The sequence below is a fragment of the Scylla paramamosain genome, chromosome 10 (assembly GCF_035594125.1).
Source record: "Scylla paramamosain isolate STU-SP2022 chromosome 10, ASM3559412v1, whole genome shotgun sequence".
Taxonomy (NCBI): domain Eukaryota; kingdom Metazoa; phylum Arthropoda; class Malacostraca; order Decapoda; family Portunidae; genus Scylla; species Scylla paramamosain.
Genome location: NC_087160.1, coordinates 21,153,223 through 21,179,238, shown reverse-complemented (window position 1 = coordinate 21,179,238; position 26,016 = coordinate 21,153,223). Strand labels below are relative to the sequence as shown.

General features: G+C 46.2%; 1 protein-coding gene across 3 annotated transcripts in view; it reads left to right on the top strand.

Moving 5' to 3' along the window:
• The window catches only part of LOC135104332 (cyclic AMP response element-binding protein A-like), a 94,604-nt gene extending 68,673 nt beyond the window's left edge, over positions 1 to 25,931 (top strand). For 2 of the 3 annotated variants that reach the window (XM_064011612.1, XM_064011610.1), the window contains 6 exons: positions 21,191 to 21,558; positions 22,356 to 22,548; positions 23,141 to 23,331; positions 23,814 to 23,957; positions 24,134 to 24,405; positions 24,533 to 25,931. In XM_064011612.1, coding sequence (XP_063867682.1) covers positions 21,544 to 21,558; positions 22,356 to 22,548; positions 23,141 to 23,331; positions 23,814 to 23,957; positions 24,134 to 24,358 — 768 coding nt within the window. In that variant the 5' untranslated portion in view covers positions 21,191 to 21,543 and the 3' untranslated portion in view covers positions 24,359 to 24,405; positions 24,533 to 25,931. The remainder of the gene's footprint in view (positions 1 to 21,190; positions 21,559 to 22,355; positions 22,549 to 23,140; positions 23,332 to 23,813; positions 23,958 to 24,133; positions 24,406 to 24,532) is intronic. The other variant, XM_064011613.1, reaches the window with a different exon arrangement.
• The last annotated feature ends 85 nt before the right edge of the window (positions 25,932 to 26,016 follow it).

Here is a 26,016-nt window from a genome sequence, read left to right as displayed (position 1 = left end):
CCTTCGCTACCCTCGTCATCCCCTCATACTAACACACCATTTCCCTTCTCGTCACGCCCCAAGGCAATCGCTAAGTGTGTGTGTGTTCAGTGTGCGTTGAGTGTGCTAAGGAGGGTACACAGTAAGTCCCTCCACGCTTGCCGACGCTTCACTGTTTTATTGTGATTGATGTGTTTGTGTTGTGCTGCCCTCGCGTTGAGTCTGGCGATGCAAAGAATGTATCCGTGCAGTAAACAGAGAGAACGGGAGGGAACTGTGTGTGTATTTTATTCTATTAGGGTGAAGGAGGAGGAGGAGGAGGAGGAGGAGGAGGAGGAGGAGGGAGGAGGAGGAGGAGGAGGAGGAGGAGGAGGAGGAGGAGATGAAGAAGAGAAAGAAGGATAGGGATGAGGACTGGCTGAGGGAGGAGAAAGACAAAGAGGAGAAGATAAGGTGTACACACACACACACACACACACACACACACACAGCCCGTCAGAATTCGTAATGATAGATAATAAGACGAAAATATTGAGATATTAAGTGAAAATAAACAAAGATATGTTAAATGTATATGTCCGTGTGTGTGTGTGTGTGTGTGTGTGTGTGTGTGTGTGTGTGTGTGTGTGTGTGTGTGTGTCTGTGTGTGTCTTGAGTAACTTAAGCCATGAGATAAGAGATAGCAAAATTGCCACATGAGAGAGAGAGAGAGAGAGAGAGAGAGAGAGAGAGAGAGAGAGAGAGAGAGAGAGAGAGAGAGAGAGAGAGAGAGAGAGAGACTGTCACTCAACTAGTCAGTCAGTCAGTTAGTCAGATTACATTGTTAAAAGGAGAAGATGGAGGAGAGAAAAGGATAAGATACGAGGAGACAAGAAAAAAGATGAGAAGGTAACCAAACAGAAGAAACGAGACGAGAAACAATAGAAAAAAAAAATCCATTGTAAAAAAATAATAAAATGAAAAAAAATAACAATTTACCGAGACACAACTGAAATACAACGAAGCGAACAGAAGAAAAAAGAAGTTATGAAAAAATAACTGAAAATATACAAATACTTCAGAAAGCCACAAACTGAAAAAAAAAAACTAACGAAATAAATGAAAAATCAAGTAAAATGAAAGTACAGTACGTAGAAAAGCAGGAAAAAGGATGATGTCTGGAAATGAAGGAAAAGAAGAAAAAAATTAAGGAAAAGAAGAATTAAAAATACCTACTTTATTTCTTGCATAAGATAAAGGCGACGGTGATAAAATTTCCTTGCTTCTTTGTTCCTCTGTTCTTTTTCATATATTTTTACGGGCTGAGTCTTTTCCCCCGTGACACAAATCGCAGCGAGGAGGAGGAGGAGGAGGAGGAGGAGGAGGAGGAGGAGGACGACAACAACGAGGACAATGACAATGAGGAAAACTTTCAATTAAAAAAGATAACAATTACTTACGCACAGCAGGAAAAAGGAAGCAAACACGAAAAGAACAACTCTCTCTCTCTCTCTCCTCTCTCTCTCTCTCTCTCTGACTGACTGCTAATCCCCCATTAAAAAAACAAGACAACCATAATTTAATACTATCAACCAGGCGAGCTGATGATGATAATGATAAGAATCTTCATCATCCCCTTACAAATTACACACCCTTTAATCGCCCTGTTTCCAGCGTGCCGGGGCCTCAGGTTGGTCTGAGCGGCAGCTAATGAAGGGGGGGTAGAGAGGGAGAGAGGGAGAGTGGGAGAGGTGCAGGGTGGAGATGGGCCGGAGGGGTGGAATAGGTAGGGTAGGTCGGTAGGTCGGGTGGAGCTGAGACGGGTGAGATAAGAGATGGTTGGGTAAGATAAGAGACAAAGTGTGTTATCTGTCAGCGTGAGTGTGGTTAGCGTGTCGCCTTGTGTGATGTAGATTTGCCAGTGTTACATTAGGTTAGGTTAGGTTAGGTTGGGTTAGGTTAGGTTGGGTTTAGTTAGGTTAGTTAATTAGGTTCGTTGTAGGTGAGAAGTTGAGAAATGCAGTCAGCACCTCCTTTATCCCCCTCCTCCTCCTCCTCCTCCTCCTCCTCCTCCTCCTCCTCCTCCTCCTCCTCCTCCTCCTCTTATACAAATTAAATGAGCTTAGAATGGCAAAAATTTATTTATGATATTTTAATACTTTTGACCTTCACTATGAAATCTTACATTTTTCTTCCTGGCAGCATCAAATTGGCCTCTCTCTCTCTCTCTCTCTCTCTCTCTCTCCCTCCTCTCTCTCTCTCTCTCTCTCTCTCTCTCCTCAAGTTCACGGCAGCAAAAGTGATTTCTCTCCCCCAGGCGGGTCGTGGGAGAAATTTCCGCTCTGCCTTGAGGGTGGTCAGACACTCCGCCACTGGTCTGCTATTTTTAGCCTTCCTTCTTATTATTATTTGCACTCCTCCCTTCCTTTATTTGCTCCGTGTCTCTCTCAATCTTTTTTAGTTCATGATATTGATAATGTGTATTTGAGAGAGAGAGAGAGAGAGAGAGAGAGAGAGAGAGAGAGAGAGAGAGAGAGAGAGAGAGGAGAGAGAGAGAGAGAGAGAGAGAGAGAGAGAAAGAGACTCGTACACCAGACAGACACGTGACCAACCAAATAACATCACCTCTAGCGTAATACCACATGAGTGGGCAACACCCTTAGTACGTAGAGACACCATTTTTCCTCCTCCCGTTCCTTCTCCTCCTCCTCCTCCTCCTCCCTCCTCCTCCTCTTCCTCCTGGCGTTATTTGCTGTATGAATTCCTGGCCTGGAGCGCACGCTGTTATTTCCTCAAGGGGGGACGGGAGAGAGCAACTGCATCCCCACCTGTTTTTGTGTTCTGGCTACGTTAATAACAACAGGAAAAACAGTGATAGTGGCGGCGCGAGTGTGATCTGTGAAGGGTGTGGTGGTGGTGGTGGCGGTGGTGGTGGTTGCGGCTGGTACTCGCCCACTATGGGACCATTACCTGTCGTTCCTCCATAATTGCCAGGTGGGGACAGGTAGCTACAAGCGGCGCGTCTGTTCACGAAGATGCTGCGGGGCTGGTGGTGGTGATGGTGGTGGTGGTGGTGGTGGTGGTGGTGGTATGAGGGGAATGGGAGGTGAGGGAGGGAAGAGTGAGTCTGGAGGAGAGGGATTGGGGTGTAGAGAGAGATAGAGAGAGAGAGAGAGAGAGAGAGAGAGAGAGAGAGAGAGAGAGAGAGAGAGAGAGAGAGAGAGAGAGAGAGAGAGAATAAGCCTCAAGATCTGAATATGAATATCCACAAAAAATATGGAAAATATGGAAACAGGACGAAAGTACTCGTGGGAATCTTGAGAACCATCCTCACAAAAAAAAAAAAAAAACCGTAGAATAGCGGTTGAAACATCCGTAGATTTTCAATAAATATTTTTCTGAGAGGTGATGAAAGTTAAAATTACAACAATTATAAAAAAAATCATACTATTAACACGATCTCTCTCTCTCTCCTCTCTCTCCCTCTCTCTCTCTCTCTCTCTCTCTCTCTCTCTCTCTCTCTCTCTCTCTCCCTCTCTCTCTCTCTCTCTCTCTCTCTCTCTCTCTCTCTCTCTCTCTCTCTCTCTCTCTCTCTCTCTCTCTCTCTCTACTTCTCTCGCCACAAGTCAAGAGCCGTGAGCAAAGCGAGGCATCCCCAAGAATGTCCCCCCAAGCAGACAGTATACGAGGCGACGACCATTACTCCCAAAACAAATTGCTCTTTTTCCCCCCCCGAGGCCAGACTCCTGCTGCTCATTTATCCCACTATTCATCGCCGCACGGCTTTTTCGTTCACCCTGTGTCAACTCCCCTTCTTCTTATTGCCCTACCGTCCTTTCTTCAACCTCCTCCCCGTCTCCTCCTCTTGGTTTCAACTCGTGCACTGAATCTTCCCTCTCCTCCTGCCTTAGGTCATAAATTTCATGGTTTTCCTATTGGTCCAGCACCATTATCAACACCTCCTCCTCCAGTACTCCTCCTCCTCCTCTACCGCTACCGCCACTCTCACCCTGAGGCGAAAAGGAAATGGTGGTATTGTGTGCCAAACGTGACGAGTAATGGGGGGTAAGTGGCTGTAACTGGATTATATTGTCTAGGAACGTGACAGAGGTTAGGGTCAGTAGGCACGTGCGGGAGGGAGGGCGTGGATAGGGGCGTATGGGTATGGGTGTGTGGATAGGGAGGGAAGAAAAGGGGAGGAGATATATGTCGGAATAGAAGGAGAAGGAAAGGTTGTGACGCAGGTGTTTCGCCAGACACGTTACTTTTTTTTTTCAGTGCAGGTGTTTTGCTTCATGAGTCTAACGTCAGGTGTTACGTGAGTCTCTTGAAGGGGAAGGGGGGGGTAAGGGAGTGAATTATCATTGGCTTTGTGTGATGATTAATTACCCGTGTGTGTGTGTGTATGTGTGTGTGTGTGTGTATGTGTGTGTGTGTGTGTGTGTGTGTGTGTGTGTGTGTGTGTGTGTGTGTGTGTGTGTGCACTTCTTTTTTTTTTTCTTCTCGAGATGAAGTGGCCGTGATGGTGATGATGATAATGAAGAAGAGGAGGAGGAGGAGGAGGAGGAGGAGGAGGAGGAGGACAATAACAATAACAACAACGAATAAGACTAAGAAGAAACAGAAGAATAAGAACAAGAAGAACAAAACAAAAACAAGAACAAGAACAAGAAGAACAAGAGCAAAACAAAAAAAGAAAAGACGAAAAAAAACAGAAGAAAAGAAATAGAAAAAAGACAACAAAGATAAAAAAAAAAAAAATGAGAGGGTAAGGAAGGTGTGGCGAAGGTAACCGCTGCCAGTGACCCGTGGTGGCGATGGCAAGGTCGTGGCTGCCTTAAGGTGACGCCAAAAGACCACGTGTAGGGAAGGATGCTGCTGCCGGGGTGACCACTGCGCCTCGCCACCCCACCCACCGCCCCTCCCGCAGCCCCGCCTTTCACTTCTCTCCATCTTTCCTCCCTCAGCCCCGCCCTTCACCTTCCTATAACACCCCTCCAGCCTTTCTATAAGACAAGAACCGCCTCTTCCTCTTTCCCACCCCTTCGCTTCTCTCTGGCGTTTCTAGATCATAAAAAACAAAAGAAATTAACCCTTAAAAATCCGGGTGGCTTCTTGAAACATATCAAATCAGTCTACTTTAACTTGAAATCATACGAAACTAGATACTTTTAGATGGAGAATTTTACTAGACGCAACACACAGCTCACTGACTTCAAGACATCACCCATGGAACTTAGTAAAAAGCATGTAATTTCAACTTAACAGACAGTCGCCGGATTCATAGGGAAGCACCAAGAAGCCATCAGACCTACACGTGGCAGTTCTTCTATGAAACAGACCTACCTATTTCCACCTATCATCGTAGAAAGTCGAAGGACAGCATAATACAGATGAGAGGAGGAAATCGGAGGGCTGTCAGGAAAGAAGGTACTGAAGATTCATGAGAAAATAAAGAAGGGAAGGATGAAGAGGATGAAGATGAGGAAGAGAGAGGGAACGTAGTGGTGACAGAAGGAAGAGTAGGAGGAGAAAGGAGGGAGACATCGATAAGAGGAAGGTGGAGAACGGTTAGGAAAGAAAGTACTGAAGGTCATGGGAAAGTAAGGAGAGGAAAGGACAGAAAAGAGTACCCTAAAGGATGAAGAGGAGAGAAGGAAGGTACTGGAGATAGAAGAAGGAATAGAAGGAGGAGGAGTAGGAGGGCGGTATGGCGAAACAACACTTAAACTTTTGACGCAGGTAATTGATAGGTGATGAGCGTAACACCAGCGGGCAGGTAACACTTAGGTAAGCACACCCCCCCTCACCTGGCCTTAATGAGCCTTGTAGTGGGCTTAAGATAATCGTGTTGGGGTCTTCCTTACACCTGTGTTTAGGGGGGACTGAAGCTTGGGAGTTGTGGGATGGGTGGAGGTGGTGTAGGGGTGGTTGGCTGGTTGGAGATGGGTGGAAGCGGTAGTGAATAGGTGGAGGTGGCAGGGGGTGGGTGAAGGTGGTTGAGGATGGGTGGTGCATGGTTGGTGATGGGTGGAAGTGGGGAGATGGATGGAGGTGGTAGATGATGGGAGGTGGATGGTAGGGTATGGATAGTTGTTGGGGATGGAACAGGTTGTGGTGTTGCTTTACTATATCATTCGTAATTCCTACCCGTCTGAAATCCATTTATGTCTCTCTTTCCCTTTGGCTTTTTCTCGTTCCCTTTCCTCTCCCTTCTTCCATTATATTTCTCTCCTTTCCTCTACGTTTTTATCTTTCTCTTTCCTCTCCCCTCTTTCATTTATCTCTCCATCCCTTCCTTATGGTTTTCTCTCTCCCTTTCTTCTGGCCCTCTTCCATTTATCTATCTCTTTTCCCGTTTTTCTTGTCCTCCCCTTTCCTCTCCCCTCTCTATCCCTATCTCAACTATCCTTCTACATTTCCCTTTCCTCCTTTTCCCCTCTCACTCCCCTGTGCCCCTCCTCAGCTCCCATCTCCCCTCCCCATCTCCCCTCCAAAGTGATCTCCTGCTCCTCCAAAGGTTGTCGTTATACTGGATATCCCCTCTCTCCCCTTTCACTCTCCCTTAACTGACCCCTCAACCCCATTACCTCTCAGGGTGTTTATGTGTTATGACATACAGAAATTCCCTCTCCATTCGCTCAGTTGAGGTCCTCCAGCTCTGATTAATTTAATATGTTCTTTTTTTCTGTATTTTCTAGTCTTAATTTTCTGTTTTCCTTTTTGTTGTAAACTTAACGTAACCTAACTTAACCTATTAATGTAATTTCCTTTCTCTTCTTCCCCTTTTCCCCCCTTTTCTCCAATACGTTTCCTTTTCCCTGTACACTAAGATACTATTCTTTCCGCTTTTTCTTACTCCTCGTCTACTTTCCTCCGCCTTTTTCACTTCCTTTATTCCCCTTATTCTTCCCTCCCTTTCCCCCTTCAGTAACCTACGATGTACGATTTCCTATATAACTCCAAAATTATTAAAACGTTTGTCACATGTATAATTATTGTTACTGTAAAATTTATATTACTCTAGGGAGCAAATATAATTGTTCTTCTGATGGCTTGAAATGGTAGTTATTGATATAGTTACTGATGGTATAGTAGTTGTTAGGTGATGACGTGGTAATGGTGGTGGTGGTGGTGGTGGTGGTGAGTTAGGGGGAGAAAAAAAAAGCTCCACCATCACCTGGCCACTACATATAATGGACAATGTGTTTATGGTAATTTCGTGGCCAGGTGTGTGTGTGTGTGTGTGTGTGTGTGTGTGTGTGTGTGTGTGTGTGTGTGTGTGTGTGTGTGTGTGTGTGTGTGTGTGTGTGTGTGTGTGTGTGTGTGTGTGTGTGTGTGTGTGTGTGTGTGTGTGTGTGAGTGTGTGTGGGAGCGAAAAATCGTTAAAGTATTAAGAAAGAAAAACAGCAACAATAATAAACCAGTATTTGAAAGAAAACATCAAGAGACACTCTGGTTTTTTCATCTCCTCTCTTTCCTTCTGTTCCTCCTCCTGTTTTTTTTTCTTTTCTTGCTCCTTTTCCTCCTTTTGTTCCTATTCTTCTCCTTCTCCTCCTTCTCCTTCTTCTTTTTCCCCTGTTCCTCTTGTTTCTTCTCTTCCTCTTCCTTTTCTTCCTTTTCCTCCACTTTTTCTTTCTTCTGTTCCTCCTCCTCCTCCTCCTCCTCCTGCTCTTTCTCCTATTTTTCTTCCCTCTGTTCCTTCTAATCCTTCTCTTCATTTTCTTCCTCTTCCTTCTCCTCCTCCTCCTCTTTTTCTTCCATCTGTTCCTCCTACTTCTCCTCCTGCTGTTCTTCTCTTCCTCTTCCTCCTCCATCACGCATTTCTTCTTCCTGGTTCAACATCTTCATGACGACAATATTTTACGAAGGACTTTCCTCCGCGTCGGCCAAGAACCTCGCGAAGAACACTGACTTGGGGGGCGGCAGGGTGAGAGGACACTGCCCCCGCCACACACACAAAATGGCGCATCACCTCCCCTCCACCCTTCCCTCCCTCTCTCCCAACTGCTCTCCTCACCACTCCTGTCGCCGCCATTTGTTTTATGGGAATGAAATGGATTTATATAAGATTATTTGGGATGTTAATGGATGATTCTTGATGGTTTGAGGTTTAGTGAGGAAAGAAAGACTGGTTCGAAAGTAGGTGTTGGTGTTGAGGGTACAGCAAACCATATTAAAAAGGCGTATCAAAAAATATAACTAAATTTATAGCCCGTGGTTTAGAAATAGCAAGTAAAGGAGTGATGGCTTTTGGAAATCGTAAATATTGTAACTGCATTGCGCACAAGACACAACTTCCGATACCACAGTGAGAGCTACAAGTAAGAACCATGCAAAGAACACTCCACGACTACCTACACCTTCCCAGCTCAAACCTCTTCCCTGCCAAACAAAAGTTGCAGCAACCTTCACATTCACCAGAAATATTGATCTCAAAATGACTCCTTAAAGAAACTAAAGAAAACTTGGCTATCGTGGACTCAAAGTTTTCTTTTATTGAGGCTGATCATCTTCGCCCCTCACCGTCGCCGCTCGCTCCCCTCCACCTGTCTCCGGGTCGGTCTTTACCTGCTTACTGTAATATACTCCCAAAAATTTCACAGCCTTGGGTCTTGCATGTAGGCTTGTGGGAGGTGAGTGTCCGAGCCACTCCCGAGGGCACTGGCCAAGGTCTCTGGTTCTTCACCTCCGAAAACCAACCTTGAAGTGTCCTCGCTGTGGCCCCTCTTTGTCTTCATCCACGATCTCAATTCCCCACCCCCTTTTCTCGCTCTCTCGCTCTCTCTCTCTCTCTCTCTCTCTCTCTCTCTCTCTCTCTCTCTCTCTCTCTCTCTCTCTCTCTCTCATTCTCCACAACCTTACATCGCTGCCTTCCACACCTCATGTCTTATTTATAGCTTCTCTCTTGCCTCTGTTCAGCAATGCCACTCATTTCCCCTACTAACAAACTACCTCCAGTTTACTATTCCTTCCACCTCTGTCGTAAGGTCAACGTGCTCTTGAACTTGCAGGTTCACCTTTACTCTCGCCCAGTTGAAATCGACATGAGGAAAAGTTTTAAATGCGTCCATCTTCCTCCCCAGCCACCTGCGCGGGAGCTGCGGCGAAGACCCGAGAGCCTTCCTGGAACTTTCCTTTTCCTCAGCGTTCCTCAAGTCTTTTCGAAACACCACCAGCGGCGATAATTAGATGTGTCCCTCACCAACCACAGCCGCTATGCTTCACGGTCAATGAACTTGTGACTACGGCAGAATTTCAAGGGCCCCGAGAGAGATTTGGGCGTTCTCGCTCAGATGAGAGGCGCAAAAAGTGGGGGAACGCGGAAATGTATCCATATGCTTTAGTTTTTTTTTTTTATAAGTTGTCGCCTGGGAGGAGGCTTTACATTTATTCTTATGAAATATATAGCGAATTTTCAAAGCCGTTGCCTCTTTAATGAGGGAGGCGGAAGCGAGGGATGAGGTATGGAAGAAGCGGTGAGCGTTGGTCCTCCTTGTAGACCTGTCATTAGATTCCTCCAACTCCCTTATCACGCATGGCATTACCATTTGTCCCTCATTCCCTTCTGCCTTCCCTCCTTTCCACAGCACTGCCCCAGCGCGCCTCATCCATCCCTCAGACATGAAATCATCCGTCTGGTGTCGAAAACAATCTCTCTCTCTCTCTCTCTCTCTCTCTCTCTCTCTCTCTCTCTCTCTCTCTCTCTCTCTCTCTCTCTCAACCACTTTATTTTCTGATATACGAGGTCTTAAAGAATTTATTATGATTTAACGCAAACAAAAAAAAAGTAACAAGATGCAAATGACTCTAGATTTTGCAATACTCTCAAAAGAATAATTTCCAGCAGTTTGCCTCAAAAAAAATTAACAAAATGGACGTAATTAATATAATCCCCCTTTGTGGCCACTCTACATATGTAAATAAGCGTCGTGATGTAAGGTAAATGTGCAAGGGGAACTTAAGAGCCATAATTACGGTGTTCAGAAAAAAAAGGCGCTCCAATTAGAGTGTGTTGAGTGCTGGGCGGCGGCGAGGTGAGGTGTGGTGGAGCCTGTCACCTCCGCCACGCCCCCAGCGGCCCATACCAACACGGGCGCCCCTCATTAGATTATCCCCGTGCAGCTTTACATGTGTTTCTGCTAGGAAGGAGCGGGGGGATGCTGTGGTGAGGGGAGCGTAGGTTAAGGTTGGGTTAGGAGGTAGGACGTGGAGGGACTTACAGGTGGTGAAAGGTAAGAGCGAGGAAATGAGAGTACTTAGGGAAGAGGAGGAGGAAGGATGGGTTATAAGGACATAAATAAATGGGGGAGGATGATATTAATAGAGAAAAGGATGGAAAGAAAGGGAAATTGAAATTCTCTCTCTCTCTCTCTCTCTCTCTCTCTCTCTCTCTCTCTCTCTCTCTCTCTCTCTCTCTCTCTCTCTCTCTCTCTCTCTCTCTCTCTCAGATCGTTACGTGTTCAAGCTTCACACTCATACAGAAAGAAAGCTTCTTATATGTTGACTTTATCGTAATTACTAATCTTTCGTCACGCAACGGTGGCCAGCTTAGGATTCCACGAAGGCTGAAAGCACAGGCAGTTGAGGCGACCGTCAAGAGTGAAGAACAAAGACGATGTAGCGATCTTTGAAAGTCCCACGCGAGTAGAAGCTTAAGTTTATTAGCTTTTGGGATCCATCTCTTTTTAATTTCGAGGATTCTGGATTCTGATTATGCTGTCGCAGTTATTACATGTATTAATCTTTTTTTTTTCGTTTTGACGTTCCCCTGGTCTATTTTTTAATCTCTTCGTATTTTTGGCTTAATTCTTGCATCTTTTTGGAATTAAGGAGCCCAGTGTGTAGCAGCGCCCTCTAACCAACTAAACCAATTCGAGTAGCAGGGACAGAAGGTGCAGGAGTTGGAAGGGCCGCCAATGGCCCCGACATGACCTCTTCCTGCGGCCGTTTTTATCTCCCCCTCGAGGCTGGGTCGTCCAGGTCGTCGACTCTTCACTACGCAGGACTGGGGTGACCTCGAGGCCCCTGAACCTGCCCCCCCAACCCCCAGACAACCCCATCTCCTTCGCTGAATCGTCCTCCATCCTCCTGCGCCCTTGGTTACTCCGCCCTCTGCACCTCTGTCGCCACCGCGCCACAAGTGTCTTTTCGTTGGTCATTGTGCTTTCCCTTCAAGACGTACAGTTGAGGTCTTCAAGAGAGGCCGGGAAATATTTAGGCTGTTCTTCCCATGGTCATGGAAGTACAGCCTAATTTGGCACTGTGTCTTAAGGTTGCTGGTAACTCGGGTCTTCAGCAACAGCTTTGTCGCTCTTCTGCACTTTAAATTTTAAGCAGGTTCGCTTCAGAACTTCATGAAGTTGCAAGAAGAAACACGCCTTCCGTTTTTTCTATTTTGGTATATTTGTCAGTTGCGGTGAAAAACAAACTTGTAAGAAACTGTTGCTTTCGTTTCCGCATTCACGAGGTGGTGTTGCGAGGCCGCGGGCGTCAAGAGGAATTAGGGAGGATGCAAATGTTTTCATTTCGAAATATGCGCGAGATGTAAATTAATAATGAGGTTAGCATCGAGTTCTTTGTCTGGCACACACACACACACACACACACACACACACACACACACACACACACACACACACACACACACACACACACACACACACACAAAGGCATCAGGTGAATGAGTTCCTGCTCTTATCTTCAACTAGTCTGCCTCATTTGAGTCAATTAATGGTACTTCTTGACTTTTTTTCTATCATTATGATGTTCTTTGATTTTCCACCCAGCATTCTTCCCATTTTTGGTTCCTCGTTCCACTCCGATATTTTTTCTTCGTTAGCCACTTCCTTCGCCTCGCCTCGCCACGCCACGCCTTTCTCTTACACGAACGACATCGGGATCTTAATCACGAGGACCTTCGGCGATAGCAAAGTCTCTTGATTTAATTACACAAAAGAAAGTAGAGAAGGAAACGAATTTTAAGTGAGCGAAGTCAAAGTGAATCCTGAGGGCGTTTGATTAATATTCCGGTGCGTGTGGAGACGTGACGAGCTTGGGCGCCTGCAGCATCCGCCCGCGGGAAAAACAACAACGCATCAGCCACCGCCACGCCCTCTCGCCGCCGCCACGACACACCTTACGTAACCTCTAGCGGCAACGGCGGCAGCGGGAGCGGCGGCGGCGGTGGCATTAGGGCGGTGGCGGGGCGAAGGCGGCAGGAAAATATGATACGGCAACAATTACACGGCGGATTGAGCCTGTGGGCACCTGGCTCCCAGCGGCGGACCGCGACACAAAGGCGAATCTTTTAAGGAACAGGTTCTGCCGAGCTAACGACCCAACTGACTATCTGTCTTTCCTCCGCGGGCTGACGGACGCTCACCCTTGACCCCCGACACCGCTGGGCCTGTCAGGGTAATTCATAAGTCCGTGGGGCTTGTCCTTGTTCTTGCCGATTGCTGGGGACAAGAAACTCTGCCTCCTCGGGCGAAGGAAGCGGAGAAAGACGATGACGAAGGTAAAGATAAGGACAAGAACCAGGAAGAGGAGGGGGAGGAAAATTTCACTTGGTGTGTTCGTTGAGAGCAAATCGCGGGGTGTTGTGATTTGCCTGCGTGCAGTCACCTGTCAGACTAGTTGGCGCCCCGGGGCTTCCTCCCAACACCTTTGTCTGCCTCAAATTGCGGTTTGCACAAGTTTACACCCATACCTCCTCTCCGTCCAGATTTCCTACACATTGCACGCTGTTTTGTTTTCTTATGTAATTTACAATATTTCCATAAACGAGAACCGGAAGCTGTTTGTCACTGCCCTCTTATAACTTTAAGATATTACAATGAACATGAAATTCAAGCACCTTTCATAATTTCCTTGGCTACTTATCACCTGGCTTTGGTCAATGATCCCTTCCTTCTCATGCTCGTTCCTCCTTTGTCCCCTACCATCCTTCCCTCACCAAGCCCTCTTCATTCAACCTTTAGAAACTGCACTTAACATGAAACTCAGAATCTTTCATAATCTCCTTTCCTACTTAACACCTGGCTTTGGTCACTGATCCCTTCCTTCTCACGTTCCACCTTTCTCCATGCCCTGCTGCTCTTTCCGCACCAAGTTCTCCTCACTTCTCCAGCGACCCCCCGGAGAGGAGTGACTCGCCCCGGGGTGTTTGGGTATCAACTTATTACCCGGAACAATTATGATCTGAGCTGCGCGGGCGTGTAGGAACCTGGGGGACTTCTGGAGGCAGGGGGCGGTGTATCCTAGTGCCTGGTACGTCCTGGTGAAGGAGGGGGAGTGGGTGAGGCTGAATGACTTGGCCAGGATGAGAGGATGCTGTAATGGAAAGAGAGGAAGAGAGAGAGAGAGAGAGAGAGAGAGAGAGAGAGAGAGAGAGAGAGAGAGAGAGAGAGAGAGAGAGAGAGAGAGAGAGAGAGAGAATAAGAATAAGATGATGATGATGATGGTGGTGATGTGTGGTGTGGTTACTAGTAAGGATTGTGTAGTTATGGTGATGTGTGGTGATAATGCATCTCTCTCTCTCTCTCTCTCTCTCTCTCTCTCTCTCTCTCTCTCTCTCTCTCTCTCTCTCTCTTGTGTAGTTATGGTGATGATGTGTGGTGATAATGCATATCTCTCTCTCTCTCTCTCTCTCTCTCTCTCTCTCTCTCTCTCTCTCTCTCTCTCTCTCTCTCTCTCTCTCTCTCTCTCTCTCTTTTTCTTTCTCACGGTCCGGCGCCACCTTCGTTTTCAAAGTTTATTTTTGGATTGGATGCAGATGATGATGGTGATGGTGATGGTGGTGGTGGTGGTGCTTGCTACGGTCACAGTGCCTGGTACAAAGTGGTGGTGACTTCCTCCTCCTGCTCCTCCTCCTCTTCTTCCTCCTCCCCGTCCTCCTCCTTCACCTTCGCCTTCTCCTTCACCTCCTTCTCTTCTTCCTTGTCTCCGTTTTCGTACCTGGCGGTGATGTCTTTTTTTTTCGTTCTTTTTTTTTCAATTTATGATAAGATTCTCTCCTTCTCCCGCTTGTTTCCTCTCACTCATCCCTCATCCTCAGCCTCCTTTTAGCGACTTCCTTTGTTTACTGAGGCACCCTAATTACATACACACACACACACACACACACACACACACACACACACACACACACACACACACACACACACACTCACGTACGCACACACACACACACACACACACACACACATACACACACATACACACACAGCCCCAAGATATTAACTGTCTTACTTAATTACCTCGTCGCTTTAAATCTGCTTCCATTTTTTTAAAACCCTTCAGGTCAAAATTATCCCACTGCTTCTGAAACTGTCCCACACTCATCATTCTTCTCGTAATGATATATGTTGTCTTCTTTTTCGGCTTCTAGAACCTTTCTCTGATTTTATTTTGCATTAACAGCCGTTACATTTCTAAGAGAGTGTTTTATGCGTTTCTCTTCTTGCGTCGCTTCCGTCCACTCATTCTTATTTCTCTCACTACCTGTTAGTTAGTTAGTTAGTTAGTTAGTTAGTTAGTTCCCCTGAAACATAAAACAGCCCCGTGATAACCAATAAGACTGATACCATTTACTCCTCTCTTCTTGGGTTCCGACTATATGCAATTCCACTCCTCTCACAGCCTTTTTGATAGTACAATCCCCCGAAAACCAACGAAGCTAATACCGTTCGCGCTTCCTTTGTCTTCCTCTTCGTCGCATACTCCACAACACCGAATTCCCTGAGAAGTTCCGCTGCTCTTTGCCCTCCGACCCAAGGCCTCGCTACCGCTCTCGTAACGTGCCGCAACAGACGTGGGCGAGAAGAGGCGCGTGCCGTGTGCATCGTGGTCGTGTGGCGTCGCGGGAAGCGTGGCGTGAGTGCTCCGTCTTGCTCGCGGGACCCTAAACGTGCGCCACCTTCCATTAGAGCGGCGGGACGCGGCTGGGTGGTGGTCTTTGCTCGCTCGCCCGCTCGTCGCCAGGGGCCTCGCAACGCCACTAATGAGTTCGGCGGTCACGGCTGCCTGCTAGCGAACCGGAGCAACGAAAAGGAGAGTCCGGGAGTATTGTCGCAGTGGAGATAATTGTTGTTGTAAGAGTAGCTTTCAACGTGCATCCATCTTGGCAGGCTCTGGGAGAAATTTGGCAACCTATACACCGATATAATGCAGAGTAATGCGAGTTGTCTCAATAGTGACGACAGAGGACAAATGCATTATAGTCTTCCATTGTGTGGTGAGACTTTGAAACTTATGCTAAAATTTGACTGAACTTAATTTGCCTTTGATAACTTAAGTGTAATAAAATATTTCACCTATTATTTTCACGAACATAATGCAGACTATCCCTTGAGAGAGAGAGAGAGAGAGAGAGAGAGAGAGAGAGAGAGAGAGAGAGAGAGAGAGAGAGAGAGAGAGAGAGAGAGAGTAAAAAAAAAACCATAGTCATCTCAGCCATTATACAATGATACGTTACTTCCTTGCTGAAAGATCCAACGTCATAAAAAGATGGGAGGGAAACACGGACGGTAGAGGGAGACACGCACAAAACAGACAGCTCACCCCAACAACTCCCTGAACACGCAAGCACCTGACATGCTGGAAAAAAAGAGAGAGAGAGAGAGAGAGAGAGAGAGAGAGAGAGAGAGAGAGAGAGAGAGAGAGAGAGAGAGAGAGAGAGAGAGAGAGAGAGAAAATGCAAACCCTTGACATACTTAAAAAAAAGAAAAAAACTCCTGAGGCTGTCATAACGCAGTGCCGCAGATAACGTAGCATCCTATAACACGTCAACGTAATAATGAAGGTAATGGGCAGGTGAGAGGCGTAATCACCATCTTCCCAGCAGGTTATACACTTCACCAACCTTTCAACGTGTATCTAAGAGGCCTCAGTTACCCTGACTTGGAAAGCCACTCAGGGGATGAAAATAAATGTAGTTTTGGTTAATTTCTAGGTTGGATAGGAGAGAGAGAGAGAGAGAGAGAGAGAGAGAGAGAGAGAGAGAGAGAGAGAGAGAGAGAGAGAGAGAGAGAGAGAGAATGGTTCCCCTTGCGTGAGAAGAAGTGTTGCTTACTCGTGCCCAAGTTGAGTGAACACGAGTGAGTCACGCACTCCAGTCACACACACACACACACACACACACACACACACACACACACACACATTATAAAGGATGCCTTTGTTCCTTTCCGTCTGTTTTGTCTCCGTCTGTTTTTTTTTTTTCCTAAAATTTGTCTTTTTGTGGTATTATTGAGGAAAATAATGAAGAAAGAAAAATCGGAATTAGAAAAATAGTGAAAATGCAGAGGAAAGAAAGAGAGAGAGAGAGAGAGAGAGAGAGAGAGAGAGAGAGAGAGAGAGAGAGAGAGAGAGAGAGAGAGAGAGAGAGAATTACTTAATGAATAGTAGCTCCCCCACCAAAAAAAAAAAAAAAAAACATTTGCAGAACGATGTGAGAAAAAATAATCCCAGAGGCTTCTTTGAATTGCCTGAATGATTAACTGGCCAACGACACACACACACACACACACACACACACATGCATCAATCTTCCCCCCAATTTGTTTTGCCTCGTGTGACTTTTTCTGCCTCCATCTGGCCGCCGCTCTGCCGCCATCGCGCCCTAAATCACCGCCACTTGATCGAGGCTGTCCGAGGCGCTGCCAGTCCCGCCCCGCCGCCCCTTCGTTACCCGGTAATTGAAGATCTGCGGTCAGGAATCTGCTGCTTCCCGCCCCAGGATGCTGCCGGCGGGGTGCGCGGTGACCCTGGGGCGGAGTACTTCCTCAGGACCTTACCAGCGCGCGACGTCTCCGCTGCCCTCAAGCTTACTGGCCCCTCCTCACTCCCTCCCTCCCTTCCTCTCCTCAGGCTTCCTCCCTTCCCTCTCCCCCTTCCGCGGTGATCTTCTTCGGTTATGTCCCTCCCCCATACCTCCTCATACCTCGTCAGCTCCCTTCTTCTTCCTTCTCTTCCCTTCCTTTTCCTCATGCTTCTCTCTCTCTCTCTCTCTCTCTCTCTCTCTCTCTCTCTCTCTCTCTCTCTCTCTCTCTCTCTCTCTCTCTCTCTCTCTCTCTCTCTCTCTCTCTCTCTTTCTTGTTCCTCTGTTTCCGCTTCCCTCTTGTCTTTTTTTGATATCACGCCCTTCATCTCTTTCTCTCTCTTACTCCTCCACCCATCACCCCCCCCTTCCCTCCCCCACCAAAAAAAAAAAAAAAAAAAAGGCTGTTGTTCCTGTTAGCTTTATCTTTTCTCTCAGTTCCTTCTTGATGTCCCGTCTCTTCCCGCGCTCCCTCCCCCTCCTTCCCTCCTCCTCCGTCCACCTTGCTTCACCACCACCGGAGGAGCAAGAACACTCTCCTTGGGCATACCTCCCCGCCCCTCCCCGCTCCATTCACTATCTTCTGATACCTCTGGCGGTGTTTATATTGTTATTGTTGTTAATGACGGTGATAATGCGGCGGTGGTGGTGGTGGAGGTAGTGGTGGTGGTGGTGGTATTGGTGGTGGTGGTGGTGGTGGTGGCGGATGACTTGAGTGAAAATTTAAATGCTTCTTAGCCTATATCTTTTTTTTTTTTTATTCGTCGGTGGTAATGAGAGGGAGTAAGGACAGGGTCTAATGGAGCGTGGTAGTTATTAGTGTTTTCCGAAGCGAGAGAGAACAATGGTTGAGTTTTAGAAGGATATAACGATAAAAAGAGCATGGCATGAGGAGGGCAGTGATGGTGGTGGTGGTGGTGATGGTGGTGGTGATGGTGGTGGTGGTGATGGTGGTGGTGGTCATGTGGCTGTTTTTAAGACGTGTCACTACATTCATTCTCTCTCTCTCTCTCTCTCTCTCTCTCTCTCTCTCTCTCTCTCTCTCTCTCTCTCTCTCTCATACACACACACAATTAAAGCGTGAACAATTTAAAACTACTGTGAAAAAAGTGGCGGAACGGACGATGGAGGGACAAGGAACGGAGACAAGGAAGGGGGAGAGAGGAAGGGAGTACGAGAGAGGGAAAAAAAAAGGGCCCCTTACTTAGGACATGGCCAAGGGTGATCCCTGAGGTTTCGTCAAATTACTAGACCCCCCCTAACCTGGAGGGGGAGAAAAGGAGGGTAGGGAGGGAGGGGAAGAAAAGGAAGGTAAGAAGAGGAAGGAAGAAAAAAAGAGGAGCATGGAATGAGAGCAGAAATATGAAGGAAGAGGTGGAGGAGGAAAGGAGGATTGAAGAAAGGAGAGGGAGAGGTGAGGGGGAACTTATGAGAAAGGAGATGACAGCAGGAGGATAATGTGATATAATGTGATAAAGGAGGGAAAGAGAAGTGGAAGAATGTGGAAAGAGATGGAAGCGTAAAAGAACAGAAAAAAAGAACGGAGAAGGGAAAGGAAAGAAGGAAAGTAGGAATAGAAAGTAAAGGAAAATAGGGATAGAAAAGGTGAGAGGAACTGAAAATGAGGGATTATAGAGGAGAAAAACAGAGGACTTGTGCATAAAAAGGAGGAAAAACTGACTGATGGAAAGAAGAAGTGGAGGAAACAGAAACAATGAATAGAGGAAACAGTGTCAATATTGGAGGAAATTACTGACATTATCTGGTTTTAAATGAGTTTTTTTTTTTTTTCCTGACAGGAGGCGGAAAAAAAATATGAAGAAAAGTGTAATTGCGTGAACACAAGAAGTATCGTAACAAATTCTATGGCTGAGACGCGAAGTAGTGTAGGTCGAAAAAGTTTATGACCAAGTAGTAGTAGTAGTAGTAGTAGTAGTAGAAGTAGTTACAATTGTATACATAATTGCTGTGGGTTGGGGGGGAGGGAATCACCACCACCACAACCACCACCACCACTACCGTCACCACCACCAACACCTGAGGCGCCATAACCTTACCATAACTCAACGTTCCCATGTGTGTGTGTGTGTGTGTGTGTGTGTGTGTGTGTGTGTGTGTGTGTGTGTGTGTGTGTGTGTGTGTGTGTTTTAACCGTAATATTTATGCAAATTTTAAAAATTCTACCACTTCAGAAGGAATGTACAAAAATTATAGCTTCATTCCGGACTAAATCAGCTGGTCTTTAGTGAGTCTCTGGAAATACATGTTGCTGTTTGTCTTAGTCTTTCTTTAATGCTTATTTCATCTGTCACTTTAGCGAACGAAGGAGTGATGAAGAGGTACAGTGATTATAACTTCATTTCCGACTAATTCAACCGATCTTTAATATAACTTCCGAAAAATATACGTTGCAGTTTGTCTTTGTCCGTCTTCAGTGTGTATTTCCTGAGTCAGTTTAGTTTAGTGAACGAAGCACTGATGAACACAATCTCCGTACAAATCTTGAGTTTTTCCGTTACGTCTTATTATCTCCAAGACTCTGATATCTATTCTACTCCACCTCCCGTGATTTCCTCAATGATATTCCTTCTCATGTCTTCAGTTTCCTCACGCACCTTCCTCTTCACAACAATGAGAGATGAATAATAAATCGGGGGAATAAAAAAATACCTCAGCTGCTCCCGTTATTAAGGTGCGTCCACAGTCGGACAAAACTGTTACCATATACAATGTAAAAAGGAGAAAGGCTCGATGATGACGTCAGAAGCGAGCACCAAGAGCTGTATCGGACACTGTCCATGTTCGTAGTATCGGAACCTTTAGGTAAAGATCCTTAATTATATCATAGATGGTTTGGCACGTCTCAGGAATAATTGCAGACTCTGTTTAGATATTCTTGTGTAATGAAGGGAAGTGTATGAGCACCCGGTGAAAAGGTGAATCAATGTTGCCTCTAGACGGGCTTCTGGTGATATGTTTTCCCTCATACAGGCGTCCTGCTTCGTTATGAAAGGTTTTTTCTTTTTCCAGTTAAGTCGTAGAAGCTGTTTGGGTCCATCCTCATATAGTTTGTGAAATCTGATTCATAACCAATACGCAGTTCATGTAAAATGGTTGCATGACTTCCCCTTTCTCCGTGTTTTTAACCAGTCCTTGCACCATTCCCTTCTTGTCACCTTGACCTCACACAGTGCACCAATTATTATGCTGCATAGTGCAATTTTTTTTTTTTTTTTTTGCACCATGGTGATGATGTACCACACTAGATGCTGGCAACAACCACTACATTGACGTAAATACCTGTGTTGTTAACGGACATCAGTTTCAAACATTGTCTGCCGGTCTTTGTCTGGTGAAGAGAGTAGAAACTGAGGTTTACAACTTTATCTGGTACCACTGTTTGTTACCATATCAATTTCCCTCGTTTAAACGCTTATTACGTCATCCTGCTTCGCCTTATGATATGGTAGCAGTGTTTGTCCACAGACAGTGTTCGACCGTGTGGACACATCTATACAGATCGCCACAGCGTATCACTCACCACCTTACTCCGTTTTGTGTGTCTTCATTACACCCATCACTCCTACGTCTTCCTTCATATTTCTTTTGTTCTTATGTTCATCGTCTCAATAAACCTTCCTTTCGGTCTGTATCTCCTTCTCTGCATGTTGGGTCCATCTCCAGCATCGTCCTCCCCACGTACTCCTCATTCTACTCAACGCAGAAATGCTATCACTGTAATTGTGGTCTAGGCAAGTCCCCGCTTCCTCCTATGCGTCCAGACTGCGAGCCAGTTCCTTGCTTTCTTATGGAGGAAGTCTGGTAAAGGCACTGAACTTATTATAGATTACATTTCGGAGGAGATTAAAAAAAATTGAAGTTAGAATTTATGGAATGTAAGGAAGGAAGTTTGTATTGTATGTTAAGCATCTACAATTGGACTAAGCCTATCAGTTCTCTTATGTCAGTGGTCGAAGAAACTGACGCACGTAAGGGGTACACTGTTATTATTCTGAGTCACATGTATTTTGAAAACTAAGCGAGGTGCAATCGGGATACGAAATTCAGACAAACGTAAAGTTACTATTGGTAATAATGATGATAATAATGATAAGTTAGTAACACAAACATCGCTAATCACCATAAAAAAAAATCACCAATGATGATGGTGTCACTAAGCTCTCAACCTTCACCAGTCGCCTTAAAATAACCAGTCTGTCTATGTAGATTCAGTAAAGCCCACACACTTTCTATCTATTGCTGTCTTTCACCCCATTCTTTTCACCCTTTATTTCCCTCTCTCTATATTATTGTTCTTTACTTCCCCCACTCTTTCCGTTCCGTTCCATGTAGATTCTATGACTGATTGGTCCACTGACTGTTCACCTTTTCATATCTCTCCCCCTGCAGACCTTGAGAGCGAGTGCTTCCCCGCCATCCCCATCTCAGAGGCAGAGGGCAGCGGCGGCGGGGGCGTCACCACTACCACAACCACCACCACCACCACTACCGCCACCACCACCAGATTCACCACCATCATTACGGACAGGAGCGCTACCAATTCCACTTCCAACACGACCACCACCGCCAGCGCTCCCATCAGCATCACCACCACCACCTCCACCACCAGCGCCGCCGTCAAAAAGGCTACCAATGGGGCGTCCTCCGCGTCCTCCTCCTGCGCCTCCCAGTCATCGTCAGAGAGTGGGACGTATGACATTCTCAGCGCCCACCCTAGCCTGAGTCCCAGTGCCCTTCTCGCCATGCCCTCCCTCAAGGTGTGTGTGTGTGTGTGTGTGTGTGTGTGTGTGTGTGTGTGTGTGTGTGTGTGTGTGTGTGTGTGTGTGTGTGTGTGTGTGTGTGTGTGTGTGTGTGTGTGTGTGTGGGGTTACATCGAAATTCATGATACATTGCTCTCCTCCCCTCCATTCCTATCCTCCTCCTCCTCCTCCTCCTCTCTCAAACACCTGTAACTTGACCTCCCAGTACACCTGTATGGACACCTGCAGCTTTTGTGGTTTGTATACAAATCATAAATACACCTAAGAACTGATGATGTGTATGTGTGTGCATGCATCTGTGTGGAAGGGGAGGGTTGCCAAATCCACATATTCTGTATCTTTTATCCTTCATAGGCTCGATAACCCAATGAGTCTAATGAAGAAGGCAGAAAAGCGGATAAGTGAATGAGTCTATCTCTGCACTGTTTATTTTAGTATACCTCTTAGCAAACACCACGGAATTAATGCATTTTTATGGGTATTCTCGTTTAGGAAATGGAAAGGTGACACCATCATCACCACTACCACTACACCACTACTATAGATAGAGATGGATAGGTACATAGATAAGGGAGGAAAAAAGAATAAGTACACGAGAAGGGAAGTATAGTAAGAAAGAGAAAAAAAGTGAATTACGTCTTTAATAGATTGATAGATCGATTGATAGATGAGGAAAACAGGAAAAGTGAATGCGGGACGAAAAGCGAGAGAGAAATTATCAAATATAGTGAAAGAGAGTAACAGAGATAGAAGATGAGTTGGCACCGCCCCTAATACACCTGGCTCCCCCACAGACGAGCATGGGCCTGGTTCGCCCCAGCGCCGTGGTGGTGACCCAGAGGAGCGGCACCGGGGTCGTCCACTCCTCCACCTCCAGAATCGGCCTCTCCTCTCTTACCCTCAGACTCCCCTCGTCCACCTCCACCGCGACGACCTCCTCCACCTCCCCAACCACCTCGTCCTCTCCATCTTCCTCCACTGACACAGGTAAGGATATGAGTCCAGTTCTTAATGAATTTTGTTTATATTAATCAATTGTTTTCCGAAGACTAAATGTATTATTGTGTATTGTATAGTTGACGTCAGTTTGCTTCCTTCGTAGTGTGTTAAGACTCCGCTGGGTTTAAGGGAAGCTACTCGTACATACACAATATAACAAAACTAAGGTCATTCAAGTACGTGTATTTTTATGATGTAACGCATGATACGAGGTTGGTATTCAGAGATGATGAGTAATTAAGTTTCATTCACGCGCCGATAATAAATGAGGCAAAGGAATTACTGTATTTAACTCGGTTTTTCTTTTTTCTTTTGTTTTAGAGTAAAAAAAAAAAAAAAAGACAATAAAGAAGTGGTCTCGGACATGAATTTCAGATACTTTTCTGTGCTTATTCGTGTAGAAATAACTGAAAATAAATCTTGTGATTGCGTGTATAATGAACGTAATTCTGTCAGTCACTTTCAACAACAATAATAATAAAAATAATGATATGATGAAAAACAACAACAACAACAACGACATTAACACCACCACCCCCATTTATACCTTTATCACTCACCCTCCCCCGCCTCTCCTCAGGGTTCTACTTGCCGCCCACGCCGCCCTCCTGTTCCAGCAGCGACAGCGAGTGCGGCAGCCAGTCACCCATCCGCACGCCGCCGCTGTACGAGACACTCACGCCGCAGTTCTGCAACCCCCGGAAGGTTGGAACGCGCGTTTCCATCTCCACCAGGAACCCCATCAACACCCCGCTCATCTCCACCCAGCCCGTGAGTCTCCACACCTCCCAGTATAATTATTAAAGTGCATAGATTCATAGAAGATATTTTTTTTACTTAGTAGATTAATTAATTATCAGGTATATAAATGGTTGTGAAAAGAGACAAACGAGGTATATACCAAATTTAAATAGACAAGTTGTATGTATTTGTTATATTTTGTCAATAAAACTAACCACATAAATTTTAGGCCAATAAACAATCAATCAATCAGTCAGTGAGTCAGTGATCTGCTTTTACTTCCACAGTGTTTTATGCTTTGTGGACGAGAGGCATGAAATTATTATTTTTCTCTCTCACTATACTGTGTTTAATCACTTCCTTCTCGCTTCTCTTGGCGCTTCTCTTAACCTGTGCTTATTCTTTCTTTCCTCCATCTATTCATCTCTAAGTACAGTGGAAGGAAATGGCTCTACTTCGTGTGCTCTACGGCGTAAATGAGTTGTGACTAAAAATCGTGTGTCGTATTACAGAAAGGAGCCACGGGAGCGATCAACTTGACGGAGGAGGAGAAGAGAACTTTGCTCTCCGAGGGTTACAGCATTCCCAGCCGCCTGCCACTCACCAAGGCCGAGGAAAAATCACTCAAGAAAATCAGGAGAAAAATAAAAAATAAGGTGTGGGCTTCTTTCCTTGTTTTACGTCTTCCGTTGAATTAAGTTTACACGTGTCTGGTCGTAGATATAAGAATGGCAAAAGATCACAGGCAAGTGCCCACGTTGTCATCATATTCATGGGAAATTTTGATGAGGTATAATACTGTGTTCCCTGACCTACATGTGCCCTTCTGCAGATCTCCGCGCAAGAGTCGCGGCGCAAGAAGAAGGATTACATGGACGCCTTAGAACGCAAAGTTGAAAAGATCAGCAACGAAAACCTGGAATACAAGCGACGCATCGAGCTACTGCAAACGTCCAACTCGCAGTTGTTACTGGAGCTGCAGCAGCTGCAGTGCCTGGTGGAGCAGGACGAGAAGTACCGCCTTAGGTCCTCGCCCATCGCCACGCTGCTCTCCTGAACCTTGCATTGCTTCGCCCCGCGGTCAGGGTGAGCACACGCCTGAAGGTAGTTTAGATGAATTATACTTTGCTTTCTATGTGATGGTTGAAGTACTGAAGTGATAGTCAACATTCCGAGATAAGTTCCTATATTCCCATACACATAGTTCAAACTGCTTCCTTTCATCTTGCAGCGGGTGCACAAGCGTGGCGTCCCGGACCGTGCTCCCCCCAGCTGTGAGTGAGAAAAGGTTCTTTCACTACAAGTGCCTTCGTCTGCTAAGCCTCGTGGCATTACTTGTGCAGCAGCAGTGCGTCCCCAGTGCGTGTGTCGAGGCGCCGCTCTTCCCCAAGGAGCGTGTCCACATAGGCCTTAAGGTGTTGAACAGTTTTCAAGAGTTTAATTTAATGTTACTTTGCGTGTTATATACGGAGGAAGGGAAATACACCACCTGTTGTGATGATTCCAATATTGTATGCAATGATTCGAGTGCTACAAACTCACCGGCTCCTTCCATAACCTTGCGGCGCAGCGATGGGCGGGGGAGTGGGAAGAATGGAATAGCGTGATTGAAAGAGAGAGAGAGAGAGAGAGAGAGAGAGAGAGAGAGAGAGAGAGAGAGAGAGAGAGAGAGAGATTCATTGCTTATCTATGAGCTGAGTGTATCCAGTGCATGAATGGAGGGGTGAGGATGAGAGGCCCAGCACAAGTAGTTAGCGATCCGTCTTCTCTGGACCGTGAACCAGCCCGCAGCGCCATGGAGGGAGCACGTGAGTTGTTGGGAATCGTGACACATTGAGGCGTTCTTGAAAGACTTGAGACATTCCTATTTATTTAGCTCACTGATAATGATGGTCTGCGCCCCTCCCTCCCTCCCAGCGTGAGGGCTTACGGGGGGGACCAGGCGAAGCAGAACTCTCAAGGTCACGATTCCTGGTGCTGTGTTACGCAATCCTAAGTAGTTTCACTATGTTCATTGTTACGTTATCTTTGCAACTGGGAGGCTAAAGTGAGGCTCGCGAGGCCCCTGCGCTGGGGCGTCGGGCCCAAGGATCTCCGCTTCAACAGACACACAGTCTGGCGCAAGCATTGAGGTGTCAGTCATGTATAAATGTACAAATCATATATTTTTAAGAAAGAAACACTTATTCCGAAGTACCAAAACCCTGGTTGAGGATTCGTGGACCAAGCGGAGTGAGGCGGCTGTCCGCCTCACCCGCACGCCTGCCGTGCCGTCCACCTAAAACGATGTTCTATTTCTGTACAAAGGATTTTTTGACATTAAAATTGTCATGATTGTAAAGTCAATTTTTATCATTTTATAGTTTATTTTGAAGCTGGACATTGTGGCGTGTCTGTTAGGTGTGAGTACAATATCACAGCAAACCGTCTGTATTATTTTTGGCCAAAGTGCAATACTGAGCGTGTTTTGTCGAGGGCGGCGGCGAGGCGGCTGACGGAGAGGTCGTGGCGGCGACGCGGCCCACCCAGGTTGTGAAGCCACGCGACCGTGAAACCGACACACCCTGCCTGAGCGTGCCTCGCCCCGCCCCCTCACTAGAGTGAAAAAAATACACAGAACAGACTGTTAATGCGCATCTTATTTACCTAAATAATTACTACCATGGATATGATCAACGTTATTCATTCACAGGCTCCTGATGGGAAGCCCTCCCA